The sequence below is a fragment of the Euprymna scolopes genome, chromosome 9, assembly GCF_053919585.1.
Source record: "Euprymna scolopes isolate OS-2025 chromosome 9, ASM5391958v1, whole genome shotgun sequence".
Classification (NCBI taxonomy): domain Eukaryota; kingdom Metazoa; phylum Mollusca; class Cephalopoda; order Sepiida; family Sepiolidae; genus Euprymna; species Euprymna scolopes.
Genome location: NC_136490.1, coordinates 97167525 through 97189292, shown reverse-complemented (window position 1 = coordinate 97189292; position 21768 = coordinate 97167525). Strand labels below are relative to the sequence as shown.

Below are 21768 nucleotides of genomic sequence, written 5' to 3'. Positions count from 1 at the left end.
CTATATCTGGAGATTTCGTTTACAATCTAGCGGGAAATTCTAGAAAATCTGGAGGTATTTGGTACCCACACACCCGCATTAGATTATTAAAAAATAAAGAAAAGGGCTTGAAAATACTTTAAAACATAAAATAAACTAATTCATGTAAGTAAAAAAGTAGCATTTATTGCCTTTGGTAACAATTATTTATTGATTATTTGTTTTGTTTTTCACCTTTTTTTCGACTAACCATTCTTAAATCTCACTATACAATCGATTTTTCCCAGTACATTTAAGGTGGGGGGGGGGGGATTCCAACCTCCGAAGTTTAGTTTTGACAACATTGCATCACTAAAAGAACACTACAGGCTTAATGTAAACAGAATGTGTTTACAATATCGGTAAATTTTCAATGGGTTTAATTACATAATTATTGATAATGTAACCATGTGATTGAACTTTAATTTAAATTAACCACACGTGGTCGCAAAATGAATGCCGATGCTCAAAGTGTATACACATTTTGACTCCTCCCTTTACTTAAAAATTCACAAAAAATCAGGAAATTAACGAATTTTAATGAAAATTGCAGTATTTTTCAAATAATGGTCGCAGAATATAATGAACTAATTATTTTTACTTAACTCTTAGTGAAAATGTTTTATTTTGTTTAAACAAATAATACCTTTACTAAAGTTATGGTTTTCAGTAGTAAATAAAAAGCGCTAGAATTTATTTTTGCTTCTTTTAAAGCATCATAATTTGTAACAATAAAAAATAATTTTTACAGTAACATTCCGAAAAAAGCCCCTAAAGTCCGTAATTCTCGCATACTATTCAGGAAATTAAAGATTCAATTAGATTTCTATTTCAGTCACCTAAATTATTTAGGGTGAAATGAGTTTAGGAATTTATAGCCAAACCTAAATATTTATTTTTGGTAAATATCCAGATACGCTACTACAGAACACCGACTACTCTAATTTGTTTGGGGGGTGGGATGTGATGTTGGGGCGCGCGCGCCCCAACATCACATCCCACCCACCCCCCGCTCGCGCTCCCAATGTACAAAGTAAAATCTTCGGAAAATGTTAAATGGTGTTCTAATTGGTAAATGTCGGTGCGTTACTTACGGAAAATTTGAAAATTCGATGTTCCAGGTAAAAAAAAAAAAAACAGATAAATTACCCCCCTACTCCAACTTGGTGGTATTTCCTTTTCTTATTTTATTTCTTTAGCTAATTTTAAATTTTCCACCCAAAAAGCGCTATAATGTATTTTTGAAAATTAGAAAATTCTATGTTCTGGAAAAAAAATCCCCTCCCCCCAACATAGTTTGCTTGGTGAAGCCGTCGTTTATGCTACAGCGTGCATGCGCATAGCATAAACGGAAGCTGCAAAATGGTGGAAAGAAGTTCGTGGGTTCAGGGGTAAATACCATGCAAACGGTAAATTTGCCCCAAGTTTGACTATCAGATTCGTTGTCAGCGACCTCAATTACCTATAAAAAACAAAGAGTGGTCGGTGTTCTGTAGTAGCGTATCTGGATATTTACCTTTTTTTTTTTCTTGCTTAAAAAAATAGCATTAATACAGTAAGTTAGGTAAACTGACTTTTTCGTTTAAAAATGGAATTATTTCCCTTTCGTTATTAACTTTTTTTTTTAATTTCTTTTTTTTTAATAAATATTTTGTGTTTTATATACATAAAGTACAATTGTTGAATGTTACTGTTTTGATTTTATTCGTTTGTTGGGGAGGCGTAATTAAAAATTTAAGAAAGATTAAAACGAAGCGAAATTTAAGTTTCCGTTCCATTTTTACAAAACCGTAAAACAGTGCATACTCAGCAAGTTTTATTGTAATTTATAAGCATATTGAAACACTAAATCAACATTTTATTTATTTTGTTGCATAATTAATAATAGAAGTATTTTTCTGTTTATTTTCTTAACATCTGTTTAAAAAAATAAATAATTTGTACATTCTCTTGAAAAAAGAATCAAACTTTTCTCTACTTTCACATGTGTTTTATTTTAACAAACTGAGCCACAGCAATGCGTGGCCGGGTACAGCTAGTATCTAATAAAGTCTTAATGATTAACGAACACTTTTAAGAAAATATCAATCTATACTTCTATGAATTTGTTTCTTTTTTTTTTGTGTATTGATATTTATATTAAAACCCCTTTTCTTCTATTTATTTAAAAAGAAAATACAACTTTGTTATATATGGGTAGTGGAATTGCATTTATATGCAAAAGATCTAGCTAATTTGCATATTCTTTTAAACATTTATTTTAATTAATTCCCTATTAGTTTTGCAGTTTTCTGATGGGATGATCATCTTTAGTTAACTATTACATGTAATTATATTCATGCAGATATTCTACATGATTTATACTTGTGTAATATTTGTGTAAAATGTTTATAGTAAACAGAAACCTTTTTCTATATATATTTTTTTGTATGCATATATATATTTGTTTAAAAAAATTTTGCTTCCCAAACTCCTGTGTCAGTTTTTGGTCTACAGACATAAAACTTCATATATAGGGTATTCGAACCCATGCAAAACTTTATATTTGGGTTTTAGCCAGGGAAAATCAGTGCAAAAGTGTGAAAATTAAAAAAATGAAATTTGCCAGGTGAGGGTCGAATGATGGCATTACTAATATGCGTGTGTAACATAATAGTTATTGGTTCATGTTTTAATTTTTAGCCTTCGAGCAAACATGTCTTCATAGCTCAGGCATTAACATTGAAGGAAAAAGTAAATTGTAAGCTAAATGTTTTGATTTCTAGTCTCAGTGGTGGTGCACAAGTTATTTTTTTTTTTTTTTACTTTTTAAATCATTACAGATAGATTCAATATAACAATAATAAATACAAAATCTGCATTAATCAAAATATCATATTTAAGCATATTTTACAACCTGGCAATGGTGTGTGGTTTGCTAGTAATGATAACAATGATGGCAAGTTCTGCCACACAGAAGTAGGGAGTGTAAACCACCTGACATCCATTTGTAAGGTTTGCTGGGGTGCTGTATAATGTGATACAATGAAATGTGTAAATATCTTGATTGACCCATCCATAAAAATTTTAATAGCAAAGCAAGTCCTGGGAATATATACCAGAAAAAAAAAGGTAGAAAATAGGTCATATAGCATCTATTATGACTATGCAATCACTACAGCTACATACCTAGCAAACGAAACTATGAAATCTGACATAGTTATATGGGACATAAAGGAAGGAAAAGCAACCTTAATAGAGATTAGTGTCCCCAATATACCAGTTGAGCATAAAATTATTATTAAAACTAATGGGAAAATAAATACTAGCACAGACTAACGGTTCAGCATATTCAAAACCTGTTGTAGTTGTAACACTACTTTCACTATAAATGTTGAAAACCTTAGCGTAGTCCTTCCTGTGAGTTCTTGTAATTAGTAGGAAAAACCAATGACAACAATAGAATCAAATTACTATTTTCATTTTGAGTATTATTCTCACAACACTCTGCGAGGACTCACAGTGTAAGAAATAAAGTACTAGGTAAAAAAAGTAACAAAGCACTAGGTAAAAAAAGTAACAAAGCACTAGGTAAAAAAAGTAACAAAGTACTAGGTAAAAAAGTAACAAAGTACTAGGTAAAAAAGTAACAAAGTACTAGGTAAAAAAGTAACAAAGTACTAGGTAAAAAAAGTAACAAAGTACTAGGTAAAAAAGTAACAAATAATGTACTAAGTAATATTAAGTTCTAAGTGACACTCTTGAAAGTTCAATCTTTAATGTGGATGATACTAAAAATAAAATTGCAAATTAATTAATAATTCTACCTTGTCATGGTTGATGGAACAAGAACATGCTACCCTTGTTGATTAAATAAAGGGTTTTGTTATAAATTCCATTTTTAGCAAGATACATCTGAAGACCAGGTGTTATCTCGGTTGAAACATTGTGCAAATAACACTCAAGACAAGAACAGTTGTCCAAATAATTCAAATAATAAATGCTAATTCATACTAAGAGAAGACTAAAACAAATTCTTTGAAAGCAAACTGAACTCCTTTAAAAATGAAACAAGATTTTGAAAGCATACTAATTTGAGAATGAAGTATTCCATCGATATAGTAATTCGAAGATTATTTTTTTTAAACATTTTACAGGATGGTGATAAAGTCTGCTGGAAATTAACTTTAAGAACTTATTTTACGTCACATTAAATTTCCGCCTAATAATTAAACAAAAAAAATTCATGTCAATTACTGGTAGTTCATTAGTGTGTGATACTTTTATTTTAAATTTAAATGTGAAAGTAATCCCCCACTCCTTTTTGGTTCCCAGACAAAAGGAGGGTGGACTTCTAAATTCACCCTTGTTCATTCATCTGTCCACACTTTTCTCAATAACTATGCCTTGGAAATTTTTGAAATTTTTCACAAACATTAAACATGATATGAGTAAAAAAGTAACAGAATGGATTTTCTGGGAAAACTCCGGTTGCCCCCCTCCCCCTAGGGGGTGCCTTTCGGGTTAAAATGGCTAAAATTGACACTTTTGTGCTTATTAAAATAATTGATGCCTTGGATTTTTATAAAACTTTCTGAAAAGTTGTAACTAACTGATTTCTATATAATATTGTTTGTCTATACTTCGCGATAACTCTTGGGTGTTTTTTTTTTTTTTTTTTTTTTTTTTTACATAGGCATCACCACATTATCAAGGCCCAGAGGCCACTCAAGGATAAGGGTTAAAGAGTGTACAGTAGAAATTGGACAATATAGTAATCATTAGTAATGAAAATTTGTTAAATTTGGTAACTTATATGGAACGGCTCATCAAGAACTTATTTACTTTAGACTTGAAGACAACCATATTGTAGTCAGCCGGAAAGCAGGAAAACGGAAGACAATTCCACAGGCGTGCAGTTCTAAGAAAGAAGCTTTGTTCATGGAATCTACGTTTAGGTTTAGGCACAGATAAAGAGTGGGGGAAATTATTGATAGTGTTTACAGCTAGACGAGTGTTTCTTGTGAAAGTTTGACGAAGGGGGACCATAGATTGAAGCTCAGTTGAACACTTTCCATGAAAATAACGATACATCAGAGACAAACTCGCAATATCTCTTCTGTGAGATAGAGGTTGCAAGGAGGAGAAAAGGACATCTCCTACGAGGCTACAAAGTCTATTTTGAACTCTATCAAGGCAGGCCAAGTCCTTTCTAGCAGCTCCTGCCCAGATGTGGCAACAGTATTCCATCCTTGGACGTACCTGGCTCTTATATAGATAGAGAATAGCATCAGCAGTGAGATATCTACCGGATCGATAGAAAGATCCCACCATTTTTCCAGCGGCCTTGGCAACAGATTTGATATACGTGTTCCATTTAAGATCAGGAGTAATGGTTAAGCCCAGAAGCTTGTCAAAACTTGAGGCCTCCTGAAGACGAGAGCCATTCATTTCAATTGATGCCAGATGTGGATTAGAATGTTGATGATGTAAAGAGAGAAGCTTGGTTTTAGATGCATTAAAAGTAACCAGCCACTCCTTTCCCCATTGTACTACGTGCTCAAGATCAGAGGAGAGAGAATTGGAGAGAACTTGGTCGTTTACTGTCTTAGATGTGGTACCATAAATGGTAGTGTCGTCAGCATAAATGTCTACAAATGATGTAAGGATATGATTTGGAAGATCATTAATGTAGATGAGGAAAAGAGTTGGGCCCAGGATGGATCCCTGAGGGACACCGGCATTAATACTGTGAGCTTCTGATTTTTGCCCCTCAACTACTACTCTTATGAACCTATCAGAAAGAAATGATTTAATAATTGAGAAGACTTTTCCAGCTATACCATAGCTAGCGATCTCATGAAGTAAACCTTTATGCCATACCCTATCAAAGGCTTTAGATATGTCAAGAGCAATTGCCCTAGAAAGATTGCCACCGTCGAGAGATTTGCTAATCCTATGCGATATAACTGTAAGCACATCTGCTGTAGATCTAGCAGAACGGAAACCATATTGAGTGTCACTAAGAAGGTTATTTTTGTTGAGATGGTTGATTACTTCTGTATTTAACACAGATTCTAGCAACTTACTCATGACGCACAGGAGACTTATTGGCCTGTACTGAGAGGGGGATGAGCGATCACCTGAATTCTTAAATACAGGGCATACTGATGAGATTTTCCAGGGAGATGGGAAACTATTCTCCTTAAGACAACGTTTAAACAGTTTTGTAAGTATGGGCGCTAGTTCAGGTTGAAGTTTTTTGAGTACTATAATTGGAATACCGTCAGGGCCAGTTGCTTTACTCGAATCAAGGTTTTTGATTAGCTTCGCAACATCACGTACAGATATACGTATATCACATAGCGTGTTTTCTGATACAGGAGGAAATATTGGGGGTTGGCGGTCTTGGTCGCAAAGGGTAGAATTAGCTGCAAAGTTCTTGACAAAGAGTTTGGCTTTGTCTGATGCTGACGAGATTACCTCAGGTCCATTGATAATAGTTGCAATGGAGCACACGCTTCTGTTCAGGATTCTGTTCGCTATTTGCCAAAACTGGTGGGAACCAAGCCGCTGCTCAGCTACTTTGGACTTAACAGATTGAGCATACAACTCTCTTGCTTTCCTTATTACTTTCTTACAATGGTTGCTGGCAGTCCTGAAAATGGCTTTAGTTTCCATGCATCTATTACGTTTGAAGCAGTGGAAAAAGTGATTTCTGTGCGCAATGGCAGCAGCACATTCTGGAGAGAACCATGGCTGGCTGTTAGGTTTTTGCTGAAACTTTTTAGAGGGTATGAAATGGTCAATACCTACAATTAACCATTCAGTCAAGTCTAATACTATAGAGGACACATCCTTTTTAAACATGGAATGCAGAGGTAGATCAGATATAAATGTACGGAAGCTATCCCAGTCAGCCTTAGTGTATCGATATACTGTACGATGAAGAGGTACGTCTGGGGACTTATTACATTTCATTTTTATCTTAATTGATACAACAGAGTGGTCGGAAGATCCAAGAGGCGACAGAACAGAAACTGAACATAGTTCAGGGCAAGTTGTGAGAAAAAGGTCTAGTAGGCTCGCATACTGGCCGTCATTATCGGGCACACGGGTAGGTTCCTGAACAATCTGAGTGAGGTCATAGGCAATGGAGAAATCATGACAGAACCTCCCCTCATCATCGGTCTTGTTTGAGTGGGTCAACCATTCGACGTTGTGAACATTGAAGTCTCCACATACGTGAATGTTAGCTGAAGGATAAGTAGAAAGGACTTGGTCAATTTTCTCAGATATGCTTTGAAAGATAGTAACTCCGCTGTTGTGGGGGCGATAGAGAGTAAATATAAATGCAGTAGTGTGAGCTAAAGCAACCCGGAAGCACATATAGGGTAAGTTAGGATCTTCCCTGGAGATGTCCCTCCCACATGGAAAGCTATCTTTAATATAGGCACATATTCCATGCCCATGGCGATCTTGGGGGTCAGATTTAGAAGTTAAGTTAGAGTATCCTGTAATTGCAAACTCATCTAGGGAAATAGCCTGTCCAATGCCAGTTTCACTTAAAAATAAAAGGTCTGGTTTAGTCTCCTGTAATTGGGTTTCAACCTCTGGAAGGTTAGAACGAAGACCCCTGATGTTGGAGAAGGAGACATGGTAGTAGGGGTCTACGTTGGAAGTTGTAGAACCGGGTTTAATCGTGTATTTTTTCTTGAGACTTGTCATGATGAAATTTTGGAATTTGTGGACTAGGTCGTCAGATTTACTTAGAGCAGGACAGAGAGGGGAAACTAAGAGAGAAAAAGAAACGAAGAATTTTTTTTTTTTTTTTTTGTAGCACATGATAAGGTAAAGCCGTAACAATTACCCACTAGTATGGCATCGAGAGGCCCCACCAGAAGCTACTGCATGGTCCAGATTCCATTCACCAAATGGCAATACAGCAGCCCCAGTACTTTGCACCTGCTGATAGGACAGCCTCCTTAGTGGTTAATCCAAGGTTCGGGTCCCTGACTATCAGGCGGATAACGTCAGCCCAGACAAAACGTTTACCTCCAGCACCCTTACTAGTGACATGGCTGCAAGGATAGACATAGAAACAGAAAATTTCCACCAACTCTGCCAACTGTTCGCGCAAAATACTGCCAACCTAGAAAACAGCTTTTTCTTCTCCCTTTGTCAGAAAAATCACTCATTAAAAAATGAGGACTGAGGGACAAATAAGAAGAAGCGAGAGTAACAGGAGCTGCCGATAACGCATCCACAATGCGTTTTCTACTCTCCATTTAAAAAAAAAAAAACAAACAAAAAAAAAACTATTAAGTATTGTACTTAATAAAAGTCCAACGGACGTGTTTAAGGGAAAGTATGGTGATAGATTCCCCTCTCACGAACTAAAAATGAGTACAATTAGGTAATCTATTTTTGCTATCAACTCGGTAGATAAATAAACATTTATGGACGAGAAAAAAAGCTAGCATTTAATACAACAGAAATACATAAATTAAATACTGAAATAAAATGTAGTTATTAATATTTGAATCTAAAAATAAAAAGTGCGAATTAGTAGAGAAAATCACTTATCACAACAACGCTTCCGTCTCCAAACTGCAAACAAGTGAAGAATTTAACTTTTAATAGCGTTCAGAAGATTTTTTTTTTTTTTTAAATTAACCGTTAAGAGAAAGCGTGATTTTATTCTGAACTTTAACTAATCACGTTTTAAGCAACTTATGATATAAAACAAAATCGGAGGGGGGGGGTTCTTCCGAAGTTAGTTGGTGACGTTATAAGTAATTGCGAGATAAGATGGGAGCCAGAAATTAGGGGTGGGGGACTGAAAATGATAATATAATGGATTGATTATACAATATTTAAGATCAACTTGGTAGATAAACATTTATGGACGAGAAAAAAAAAAAAAAAAAAAGCTAGCATTTAATATAACAGAAATACATAAATTAAATACTGAAATAAAATGTAGTTATTAATATTTGAATCTAAAAATAAAAAGTGCGAATTAGTAGAGAAAATCACTTATCACAACAACGCTTCCGTCTCCAAACTGCAAACTAGTGTACTCCAGGGGCTCTTTTAGGGCTAATAAAAACACTCCATTTTTGTGATTATTTTACCATATTTGTCCAAAAATTTTTGTGTATGTCTAGTTAGCAGTTTTGCATGGTGCTGAACTCAAATTTGAATATGTTAAGGCCTTGGTGACTTTGGGGGCTAAATGGGGGAGGGGCGTGGTAAATGATGAACTTAGTCATTTCTTTTTTTGCATGGTACAGAACTCAAATTTATATATGTTAAGGTCTAAAACTGCACCATTTGTTCATTTTCACCAGGATTTGACATCACCTGGGGACTTTTGGGACTAAATGGGAGGGGGGGAATGCTGTACTTGGTCATTTTTTTTTATGCCTCGTTCGCTGTGCACTCACAGGGGACCATGCATGCTTCACTTGTTTTATTTTTATTGTTAGCTTTTTCAGGCTGTTTACATGTAATTGCTTGAAAGAAGTAGAATAGTATTTTTCCAGAGAGCATGAGGGTAAATTAAAATAGGATGATGGGCTTCAATAATGCTGGTTTAGTGTTTGAATTTAAATTCTATTTAAAATTAAAACGTTATTTTTAAAATAGTTTTTAATTTTCCATAAAATGCCAGCATCGTGGAAAGAGAAATAGTGATAGTTATTGTGGCACTTATAAAATGTATTATTTAAACATATACTTTTCATTGACCTCAACACTAACCCTGAGTCTAGGTTGAAGTTCAGAATTATTCAGATGAGGTTCAGAATTATAGTCAAGATGCTAAATTTTTCATGCGCAGTTAAAAGTTGCCAAGAAATGTGGAAAATTATACAAATGTTTAACATGTCATTCACTAACAGTAAAATTAGAAAAACATTGAAAACCTGTAATATGTTCAAAGTTTTAAAAATTAGTTATAGCGGAATATATGTTGATGGAAAAAAGAAACCATCTACCTTTATAGGATAAAGTAAAAATTATAGATGGAAAAGAACATTGAAGGCCAAACTGGCTTTAGAAAAACAGCGCATACATATAATATGGAGTGATAAATAGTAGTAAAATTCAATTGTAAGTAACATACTCTTGAACGTTGAAGTTTCAATCCTCAGTGAGATTGAAAATATAATTTTAAATTATGTACAACTTTTAATCAGTCATCGCTAACAACACACAGCATGCTACTCTCATGTACTACTGCTTATAAATTTCTCTTGCTTTTTCATAAAACAAAATAATCAGTAAAACATGTTTGCGTTCTTACTTGATGTCTTATTTTCACAACATTTCATTCGATGTAACCTCCGACCTTCTTCAGGTGTCCTCAAGGATTCATGGCGCAGTAGTTAGAGTACTCAAAAAAATCAATTGTAAAGTTAAAGTTCTCCTGAAAGTTGAAGGCTCAATTCTCAGAATGGGTGACCGAAAAATACAATTGCAAATTACTTAGGACCTCTATCCAGTCATGGCTGACGGAACAAGAACATATTACCCCCATAAAGTAAATAATGAGTTCCATTCAAAATTCTGTTCAAATTCCTGAGTTCGACACGATACACCTGAAGAAGGTCAGAGGTTACATCAATGAAATGTTGTGCGAATGACACTGAAGATGAGAGCAGAAGTTCGATGAATCGAAATAATACAAATAACCAATTCTCATCTAAAAAATTCAGAAACGTAAAAATTAATGTCACGAGTTTATTTCCTTAGATTACTATTTCATTTTCAATTTCATCTCATTTTTTTTTTTTTTGTGAGTATGTTGAAGTTTTTCTTTTAATTTTCTAAGTCAAATAATTATTTTGATCTTGCATAGAAATGACTTATATATCGTGTCAATTTAAATTTTACCATCGATCAATATTTAATTATAAAAGTGAAATGATGTTTCATCTTCTAATTCATTATTTAAAAAAAAATCATGTTTCTTCAATTAAATTTATAAAATGAGTTCTTTCATTATAAAAGTAAAAAAAAAAAAAAAAAAAGAATATTCTCACTAGTGTTGCTTATGATTGTTTTGTTTAACATATACTCGACATCCGCAGGTATAATTTCTTGGCACTCCATGCAGGAATGGCACCATGCGCACATGCATTTTGTGTTTAATGAACGATCCCTGCAAGGGCTACGCACACACATGGTTTATTTAATCACAAAACCCTTTCTTTTTTTTATATACTAGCATGGGTGTGTGGTGTTGCCCGGGTGTTTTGAGGTGTGTGTTGAGCAAAAAAAAAAAAAAATGGTAGTGAGAAGGCAGGCTCGAACCTGTACCGTAAAGGAGGAAAGGAACGGGGGAAAAAATGTGATGCCTTTGCTGTTACGACCACCGTCAAACTGGAAGTGACGTAGGTTTAAATTAAGGCTAGACAATCGAAAAGAGGGGATGAATTTCAAAAATATTGGCGAAAAAAGCGACCTCTCCCTGTAGAAAAGTGCCCAGTTGAGGGTGAAGAAATTAATGTTTTTAGCCAATTTTTTATATTTGTCGTCTGAAGGGTTGAGCTTCAAAACAATATTGATCTTGTGAAAATTTGTCGCCTTTGTCGAAAGTTTGAGGCCCACATGCAAACATACAAACATACATTTATATATTGGTAGCTCCAATTTTCAACCCAAACCGATTAAAAAGCTTGCCCTATCTCAAAATAGCCTTTATGTAAAATTTCAAATGTTTAGACCAGAAATTGTCTGAGTAATTTGGTAGAGACTGCAGAGGTCAAATTTTTCTTAACTTTGACCCCTATTATGACCCCTTAACATTTGTTTTGGACTTAAATCAAGTTATTAAGTTAGATCCATGTCCAAGGAACCTATATCTAGCATTTCAATTGTTTATACCCAAAATTGGCAGAAAAGTTTGTAGAGTTCTCAAAGGTCAAATCGTTGAACTTTGACCCCTTAACAGCCAAATTTCTGTCCGAAAATGGATTACAGAGATTTTCCCAAATCTCAGTACACTGTATATCAAATTTCGGGTCTGTAGACTGAAAATTGACAGAGGTATTGTGTAGGGAAATGTACACAGACAGACACTTTCACTTTTATAGATATATAGATTTTAATGCACCATTCTACATTTTTAATTTATTTACTTACCTTGGTTTATTTAATCACAAAAATCTTTTTTTGCGTGTTTAGTTGGTCCTAACTGAAATTGTTTTTTTTTTTAAAATTATTGGGATAAACACACGCATGGAAAAAAGTGTGATCAATTATCCTCAAAGAAAATGAAAGAAATTTAGTTGAATAAATGAACCAATGAAAATCATTGTGTATGCAAGGTCTTTGCAGAGACCGTTTATTAGACAAAAATGTGTGTGTGTGCGTGGTCCCATTTCTGCTGCAAGTATCGATTTCTTTAATACGTTAATGTAGTTTGCTTGAAGCATTGTTTAATGTGTTTATAAGAAGAAATTCAATTTTATAGAAGGCAGAACAATGCAAAGGTATGATGGATAGATTCAAACCGATGCAATTAAAATATAATGATTGAACCAGCTATGCAATTTCACTTTTATTGATCCAATTCACGTGTATATGTCCACAAAAGGCTTCTTATCTTTTTTGTAGCGCAAAATCAACCACTTAATTATTATATCATCAGAACTTTGGAATATAGTCTTTTGTCATTTATTCACTATATTGTTCTGTAATTACATTGAGCTTCTTAAATAAGGGTTGGTATATATTATAAGAAAATATATTTCAACAGAAATATACATATATACATATATTACATGTAGGATGTTTTTATTTGCATTAATTTCTTTGATTTTTAACTAATGAGTCATCACTTATCAAGTTTTAAAAGTGACTTAAGGATACGAGTTAATAAAATAGATAAATTATGAATAAACTCTGAGGTTTGAAAATAATGAATAGAATGAATGAAATTTGATGACTTATGAGGACAGTTTATAAGTATGTATTGAAACTGGATTTGAAGATGACTATGGTGCAGTCTGTAGGGAAGTAATTCCATATCAGCATTTTCTACAGATGGCAGGTTCTTGGAAAGGAACTTTCCTCATTTGAATAATGTTTGATGTTAAGTAAAAGAAGGAAGAAATGAATGTTCTTTGCAGCTGTGGAAGCAAGCCGACTTTTTTGCTGTGAAAGTTTTACAAGGAGGAACCAGAGATATGAAACTCCGTCTAGCATATTCTTTAGAGATAACAATAGGGACTAGAAATTCTAAGGAACAAAAGAGGTCACACATTCAGTAGATTGCAAAGTTGATTTTGAATTGCTGTCAAGGTAATAGAAATGAGTGCTCTCAACAATATGTACCTGATGCTATGGGAGTATTCCATCTAAGCACGTACCTGACTCCTGTGAATGCACATAATGGTTACTGCTGCAGACTATAGAATCAGCAAGACTAATTTAAATCCAAATAAATTTATATTGTTGCATTAATTTATCTACTATTCCTTGCTTTCTTTATTCCAGCTTGATTAACTTGTTAGTCTAGTGGTCTCCATAAATTTTCAGTTTTGATACCTCATTCTAATACAGCTTCCTATTCAAGTAGTTTCTCTTCAAAGACTGCAGACTTGTAGAACTCTCTTCCCGCTGACTTTTTCCCTCCTGCCTATAGCTCTTTACATCAGGTGGCTTCATGTCTTGTTTGAAGTGGTTTCCATTAAAAAAAAAAAATTCTTATGCTATTGGGAAAGGAATAAACCCACAATTCACTGTCCTTAAGCTTTATTTGAAGCTTAGGTTTCAGTTTCTGAGCTTTGAGGAGTGTTTACTCATTTCATTAGTTGCTATTACTCTTGGGTCACCTCTGACACTAAGTATTAGTGTGCTTAGTTCTGTTCCTGTTAATAACGGGACACTACATCCAGTGATATGCTCATGCATTAATATCATAACTAGCTGAAGTAAACATAACATAAATGCACAGACTTGCTAAGTTAAGTCTCCTCCTGCACTTTGCTAATATCTTTCAATTAATCAATCCAGAGATAGTTCACCATTTTGAAAATGCTGAACTTCTTTCCAATGAGCATTTACAAATTTAGGCAATACTATTCTACTGCTGATATCCTAATGGTCATCTCTGAATGAATATTTCATACATTGGATAAGGCAGCTAAAGCGAGAATGATAGAATGATCATTTGTGCAGTCTTACTGGACAACTATCAAATCCTTCTTAGCTAAAAGATGAAGTCTGGTTATCCTTTATGGCTGTACATCTAAACAACACCAAATTTATGTGGGTGTGTTCTATGGATTGATTCTTGAACTTTTATTATTCCAGGTAATTGCATTTAAGAGGGGTCTGTTTGCTGATAATACCACACTCTATTCCATATATGAAGGCAAATCAAACATACACATACACACAGTGGCTTAATACTTAGAAAATGATCTCCAGCCTGTAGTGCAAGGGATGGTTACATTTAATGCTACTAAGATAAAACTCCTTTCCTTTAATGATTATAAACTCACTGATTACCATGGCTAATAACACTCATCACTAGACTCCAACAATTTGAACCATTTAAAAACAGATATAAATGCAATTAGATAACAAAGAAAAAAAAATTTCATTCATTTTTAACTTTTCTTAAAATCCATCATATTGACAAATGGTCTCTTTTCTTTTTGAGACAAACTATCATTTGCATTTAATTTATAAACACTAACATTAAAAATAATCCGAGATAATCTTGTTGCATACACCTTTTGGACTATTTTGTAGACCAGCAGGAGCACTTTACCAGATCTTTTTGATACCATTGATGCATCATGCGATTAATACCATTGGAGCCGGGTCAACCCACCCTGGGTGAATGCAGTTATAAACTCACTATATTTGAAAAAAAAAACAAAACAAAAAAAAAAAAAACCTAAATATGTTTGAAAAAATATATTAACAAAAAATTTATAAAAATATATAAAAATACATAAACTTTTTTATCAATTGTTTTAAAAAAATTTTTTAATTGCATATCTTTTTGAATAACTATGTTTAATTAAGTTAATATGTTATATATATATATATATATATATATATAGAGAGAGAGAGAGAGGGAGAGATATGCGATTAAGTAATAAAAAAAATAATTAATAAAAAGTTTACGTATTTCTATATATTTTTATTATAAGGTGGTGAAAAAAAATAGACATAAAATATATTTGAAAATTGTATTGATTCTGTGCTTCCATACTTAAATTGAGAGATGTGGGTACCAACTTTCGGTTTGTTTGAAAGTTTGCATCTCCCTTTATGCACCATTACCTTATTTTCTTTCTTACATTTGTCACCAGGTGGTCACTTTTATTCAGGAGTTTTGAAGAGTATATAGTCACTCCTACTTATAGTTACCATTACTCCCGTGTTGGTTATGATCTTTCATGATAATACCTGTTAGCGTCGAATGTATTTATTTATAAAATAGATGCCTACAAAACCAATCAGTTTATAAACCATTTGTATTTTTTTTTATGAGGGAGTCACTGCTTATCAAGATCTGAAAACCATTCAAAAATAAGGGTCAATGAGTGTCAGGTAGTCGGTGAAACAACAATGATTGGTAGTGGTTGAACTTGAGTAGAATTGGATTATTTAACTCATGAGAATGGCTCAACAAGAACTTGTTTACATAAGACTTGAAATTGTTGTAGTCAGCTGGGAAGCAACTCCGCAGTTCCACAGGTGGGCATGTTTGTTTATGGAATTTGCATTTAGTTTTAGGCACAGATAGAGAGTAGCAGAAATTGTTTACAGTGGTTATAGCTAAATGAGCGTTTGTTGCAGTTGTTGGACAGGGGAACCATATATTGAAGCTCAGTCGAGCACTTGCCATGAAAATAATGATAGAGTAGTGATAAACTCACAACAGTGTGAGAAAGAGATTTTAAAGCGGAGAAAAAGACATCAGCAACTTGATTACTAGAGGACAACAGCTTTCTGCTACTACCGAGATATACACAGCGCAGGTGGTGGGTCTGAGGTCAGTACAATCACAAGGGTGAAGGCAGCATGGACAAACATTTGTGAGCTGTTGACTCTAATCATATCACAAGTTTTTCCTCTTTACGTTCAGTGTAAGTTCTATAATAGCCCTGCTGGGAACATCATGTTATACGGCAGTGAATGCTGAGCGCTCACCCAATCCTTTCTCACCTGACTGCACGACAATGACAGATCCTGGATCTGCAATATGAAATCTAACAAAACTCAACATTCAGTAGATTGACAGAAGCCGCACTACTAAGGAAGAATTTCTATGCTTTAATACTACACAAACTGGGTTGAACTGGCTTTTTCTGAAAGAGGAAGTTTCAAATTTATGAACATTCGCCAGTTGCGTGTATATCTCCGTTAGGAGAGATAACAACATTAGGTTTTGCAGTTCTTGCAAGGAGGTGTCGACGTCCCAAATAGTCACCGATCTGGTACTGACCAGGCTCAATGTGATCATTCGGGCTATGACAACAGCATATTCTTTTCATTGTTTTGACTCTCGAGTATATATCTGACACAGACACACTTAATCAACTTAGAACCACATCACTCTACATAAAAACATATAGGATATCAATGGATACACACTCGAGAGTCAAAACAACAAAAAGAATAGGCTGTTGTCATAATCCTAGTGATTATGTCATATATGCTATGCTGGTATGGTCACGTGGAGTACTCATCATTTTAGATAAACTGTTGAAGAAGCTTGCAAATCTTGAAGTGAGGCAAGTGTTTAGACAAGGCTGTACAGAGGGGAATTTGGAAACAGTTGACCCGCTGAACTGTAAGGACTGGAAAATGAGCTTGCGAAATATCAAAAGAACATCTGGGCACTGGACAGGAAAAAAGAGACGTTAATAGAGAGAGAGAGAAATAATTGTAATGTTTTAGTTTCCTAGATGTAAATCCACTGAAACCCCTATGTTTATTAAAGATTGCTTGATGAATCAACAGAGCGTGTTTATAATATGTTTATTTATACAAACATCATTAGCTACATATGTGCATACATGTTTCTGTAGCAAACTCTTTTTAAAGATCCGACATCATCAGGCTACAAAGAAAATATCATTTCATAGAGCTCGGACCACGAACATTCTTTTTATACAGGGTAGAGCAATAAAATTATCACTCTAGAAAAGACAACATGATTCCATTTCAGTTTTCTTTTTGTTACAGAACCTTTACTAGGTGGTCAGTTGCGTACAAATCCCAAGAATGATAAGAGCCTTCAGCGATTGAGATCGGAGATGCACTGCTGTACAGCTCATACTCTCTATCGATCCAAGTTATGACAATAGGACCATTGCCAACACCTTCAAAATGCATCGCTGGATTGTCATGAATAACAGGAACGTTCCCAGGGTGATGAAAACAAAGTTTCCAGCCACGGTTATGGTCTTTGCTGTGGTTTCAAGTGAGAACCACGTCATGCCACTTACATCTTCAAAGTCTGCTTGAAAATGAGCACCAAACTGTACCTGGATGTGCTGAAGAGTGTGGTGATCCCTTGGTGCAATCAGGTAGCCACTGGCAGAGCCTGGGTGTAGCAGTAGGACTATACGCCGGCCTACAAGTCCAAAGAGACCCAATCTTGGCTTCAAAAGGTGTGCTACGATATTCTACCCTTCTCTCACTGGACCCCCCTCCTCCTCTGACCTGAACCCGCTGGACTATTTCGTTTGGTATGTCGAGAACATCACCAACAGTACTTCCCACAGCACTAAAGCCAGCCTGATCACCACCATCCGCCAAGTATTCACTGAGATCTCACCGGTTCTCATAGAAAAGGCATACTCCCAGTTCTGGACCCGTATCGAGGCGGTGATTGAGGCTGAAGGTGGCTACATTGAGTAGATGTCAGCTCTACTACATAGTCAAGTTACCTGAATTAATTTTTTCAATAAACGTTTTAAAATAAAGTTGTAGTGTTGTTTTCTTTAGGATGACAAATTTATCATTCCACCCTGTATATATATTTAAAAAAAAAAAAAGAGAAATAAAACGTGCAGTTTTAGTATAAAACAACCTATCAAAGATTAAGATGCTGTAGGAGTTGGGCTTCTTAAAATTTCAGGAATTTGTACTTGAAGTAAGTGTTGATGATATCAACTCCATACCGCTGCTTTTTTTCATCATGTATCACTTTTTAAACCGTCCCTATAAGTATTCCAACTGTGGATTCAATAAAATGTTCCATTCAAAATTCTATTCAGATTCGTGAGTTCAACCAAGAAGTGTAAAGGTTATATCAGCCGAAAAAGTGTGAGGATAACATTGATGATGAGAATAGTAGTCAAATACGAAAAGGACCGTGTGTGAAAATAATACTAAGTTTTACTGTAGAAAAGATGATGTACAGTTTAATGAAAAAGTATTTATTATATTATATCACTTATTAAAATAATATATTATTTTCATTGGTTTGTTTTGTTTTGGATCAAATGAAGGAGAAACCTAAAAACAAAAACATGTTCTGTTCTGTATCCAGACGAAAGAGGATGATCCTTATTTTTTCTGTTCATTTTCTTTGCAGATGCTTCCATATCATCACTTGCTTTATCATTATTTTCATGGCGTTCTCAGCTGAGCTTCAACATAGCCTCCCCCCCTCCCTGTAAAACATTCACAGCAAAAACTCGTCTGGTACAACAACCGTCAGTAATTTCTTTTTCCACTCTCCATTCCTAAAACTAAACAAGCTTTCCATGAACAATGTTTCTGTCCTAATACTACCCATCTGTGGATCAAAATACCATGGGGATGCTTCTCAGCTGACTACAACATTATCGTTTTCAAGTCCAATATGAACAAATTTTGTGAGCCGTCCTCTTAAATAATAATCGTATTCTGCATAACTTCCACCATCGTTAAAATCGTCACATTGTTGTCTTGTCTCAGTGTCCGCCTGACACTTATTTAACCCTGATCCTTGAGTGGCCTTTGGGCCTTCATAAGTAAAACAAACAAAAATATTGTGCAATGTTTAAAGCCAAAGGTCAATTTCATGTAGTTTTTTTGTTTATGTACTTAATGTTTACACCTTTCATACGCTGCCAACTTGCAATATTCACCTCTATACATCCGTTAGATAACATGATGAATTGAAAGATATGATTTAATTTTAGCAAAAAAAAGACCTTTTTATGATTATATAAGTGACAGATTTCTTTTTTAATCTTTATGATCAAAATCTTTGTATTAAAACTTTTTTCTTTTTATCTTTCAGATTCATCAAAGGTGAGTATTGTTTGGTATCCGTATTGGTCTGCTGTCATCTTCACACAGTAATGATGTTCACCTTATGATGTTATGACAGAAATCCTCATTGTGACATCATATGTAAACCTACAATTTGGTGCAAGTATTTCGAATTTTATTTCTATGCAAGTAATCTAAATATTCTATTGTGGGTGGTAATGAAACATTTTTATTTTGCTTTAAATGGCATGCATTGTTTATTAAATTCACCAGTTCTACTCTAGGATGAAATTTTGTAGTTGATAAATAGAGTTTTCAGATAAAAAAAAAAAACAATGGTTTCTACTGATTTTTGTTTGTCAATTCTAATAAATTACGATGCTAGCTTCCAAATTATGCAGTCAAAATTATATGAATATTACTAAATCACTAAAAAATAAAACAAAAAAAAATTTCATCCATCTTGTTTAAATCGAAATGGAAAATTACCCCCCCTTTTCTGTGTCTTACAATTATTTTCATCAAATTCTATTTTTTATTTTCTTTAATAAATAATTTTCTACCTTAGCGATTTTCATAATTTTTGGATATAATCTTCTTAAAAATACCAGGAATACGTAGATACCATTGTTTTCATGTGAAATTCAGTTTTACGATTTCCGAAATTTCATCCTAATAGTGTAGAAGTGACTCAAATTCTTTTCTTTTTTCCATTTCACTTGAGTTAGATCTTTAAAATCAAGGGGTCACTTCATGTTGTTAAAATGATTTCTATGTATTTTTCATGGGTTCAATTAAAGTTATATTGAGTAAGTAAACCAGTGAAGAACATTAATTTTCCTATCCTCACTTGAACACTAAAATGTTATTTTGGATATTTGGTTATGTTATTTTGGATATTTGGTTATGTTATTTTGGATATTTGATTATGTTATTTTGGATATTTGATTATGTTATTTTGGATATTTGATTATGTTATTTTGGATATTTGGTTATGTTATTTTGGATATTTGATTATGTTATTTTGGATATTTGATTATGTTATTTTGGATATTTGGTTATGTTATTTTGGATATTTGGTTATGTTATTTTGGATATTTGATTATGTTATTTTGGATATTTGATTATGTTATTTTGGATATTTGGTTATGTTTTTTTGGATATTTGATTATGTTATTTTGGATTATTTGGTTATGTTATTTTGGATATTTGTTTATGTTATTTTGGATATTTGATTATGTTATTTTGGATTATTTGGTTATGTTATTTTGAATATTTGGTTATAGTTTACTTGTAGAGAACAGTATCCTCAGGCCAGGGCTTCCTTACAAACCCTTGAACAGAGAGACCAAAGGCATTCGAGGATAGTGTCTCATAGGATTCGGAGCATGCCCTGCTATTTATGTTGAAAATTTCATGTATAACCAAATAGTGCATTTGCAATAAAACCACATGCTACCCCACTCAATAACATCGCTGACCCCAGCATTGTGTGTCATGGATTTTTTCTTCATCTCTTTTGGCTGTGTTGTCGTCTCTCAAATTGACAGCGATATAGGAGTGCACATTTGTTCACAAGTATAAAACATGAAAAATATGAAAGAAAGCATAGATTCTGATATATTTCGTAGATGTTAGTTGGACTCTGAGTACCATCGACCGTCAGAACGCAAAAGTCTGCATCTTGATCATCTGCTGAGGCTGAATTCATTACTTGCCATCTGCTCATTTTGGTCTGTTCCAAGCTACAACTTGCGTTTGAATGCATCCAACTCCAATGGTCGTAAAACTCACCACCACACCAAAAACAAACTCTAAAATATTGACAGATCTATTGTTCAGTCTATGTTTCCGTTTCCTTCTATCATTTTATTAATCGTTAAATTTTAATTTTCTTTTTTGTCCCTTTGTGAACAATGTTCTTATCTATTGTTCTGTTGATAAACTTATTTTACTCTTTTTTTGTGATATTTTTTCCTTTTTTTTTTTTTTTTTTTTTTTTTCTTTGTTACTTCCTAGCACTTGGGCTTGAGGACGTCGGTAGTTTCAAATGTCTACCAAAATTTTGTACAATCGACCTTCCTCTGCAGTTGGGAAGTGGTTGAAGGATGTATACAAGTTGTGCATATTTGATCATTAATTTGTTGGATCAGACACATCTGAGGAACAGATCTGCTCACCAACTACAATGTTCTTCAGCTGATTCTGGTTATCATAGATTGAAGTGTTGCCGCCAATGACTTGAATATGCCATATGTGATCTGCGTAGGTAAATTACAGCATTGACCTTATATCATTCACTTTCTCTTGAAATCCACACATTAACCAGATGAAAACTTAGCGAACGACTAGTTTGATCTGGAAAGGATCTTCAAACCAGAAATTTGTCATCAGATGCTGAAAGGAGAAATGACAGTGCTTGTTCAAAATTCTTCATATATTAAAAAACAAAAATAAAGAAACATCTGTATGATGTGTGTACCCATAATAGAAAGAAAATATTGTATTCCAAAAATCACATAAACTGAT

General features: G+C 33.9%; 1 protein-coding gene across 1 annotated transcript in view; it reads left to right on the top strand.

The window, feature by feature from the left end:
• LOC145284789 (3-hydroxyisobutyrate dehydrogenase, mitochondrial-like) overlaps nt 1-21768 on the top strand; it is a 102556-nt gene that overhangs the window by 19212 nt on the left and 61576 nt on the right. The window contains exon 2 of the mRNA XM_080133755.1: nt 19268-19278. Coding sequence (XP_079989881.1) covers nt 19268-19278 — 11 coding nt within the window. The remainder of the gene's footprint in view (nt 1-19267; nt 19279-21768) is intronic.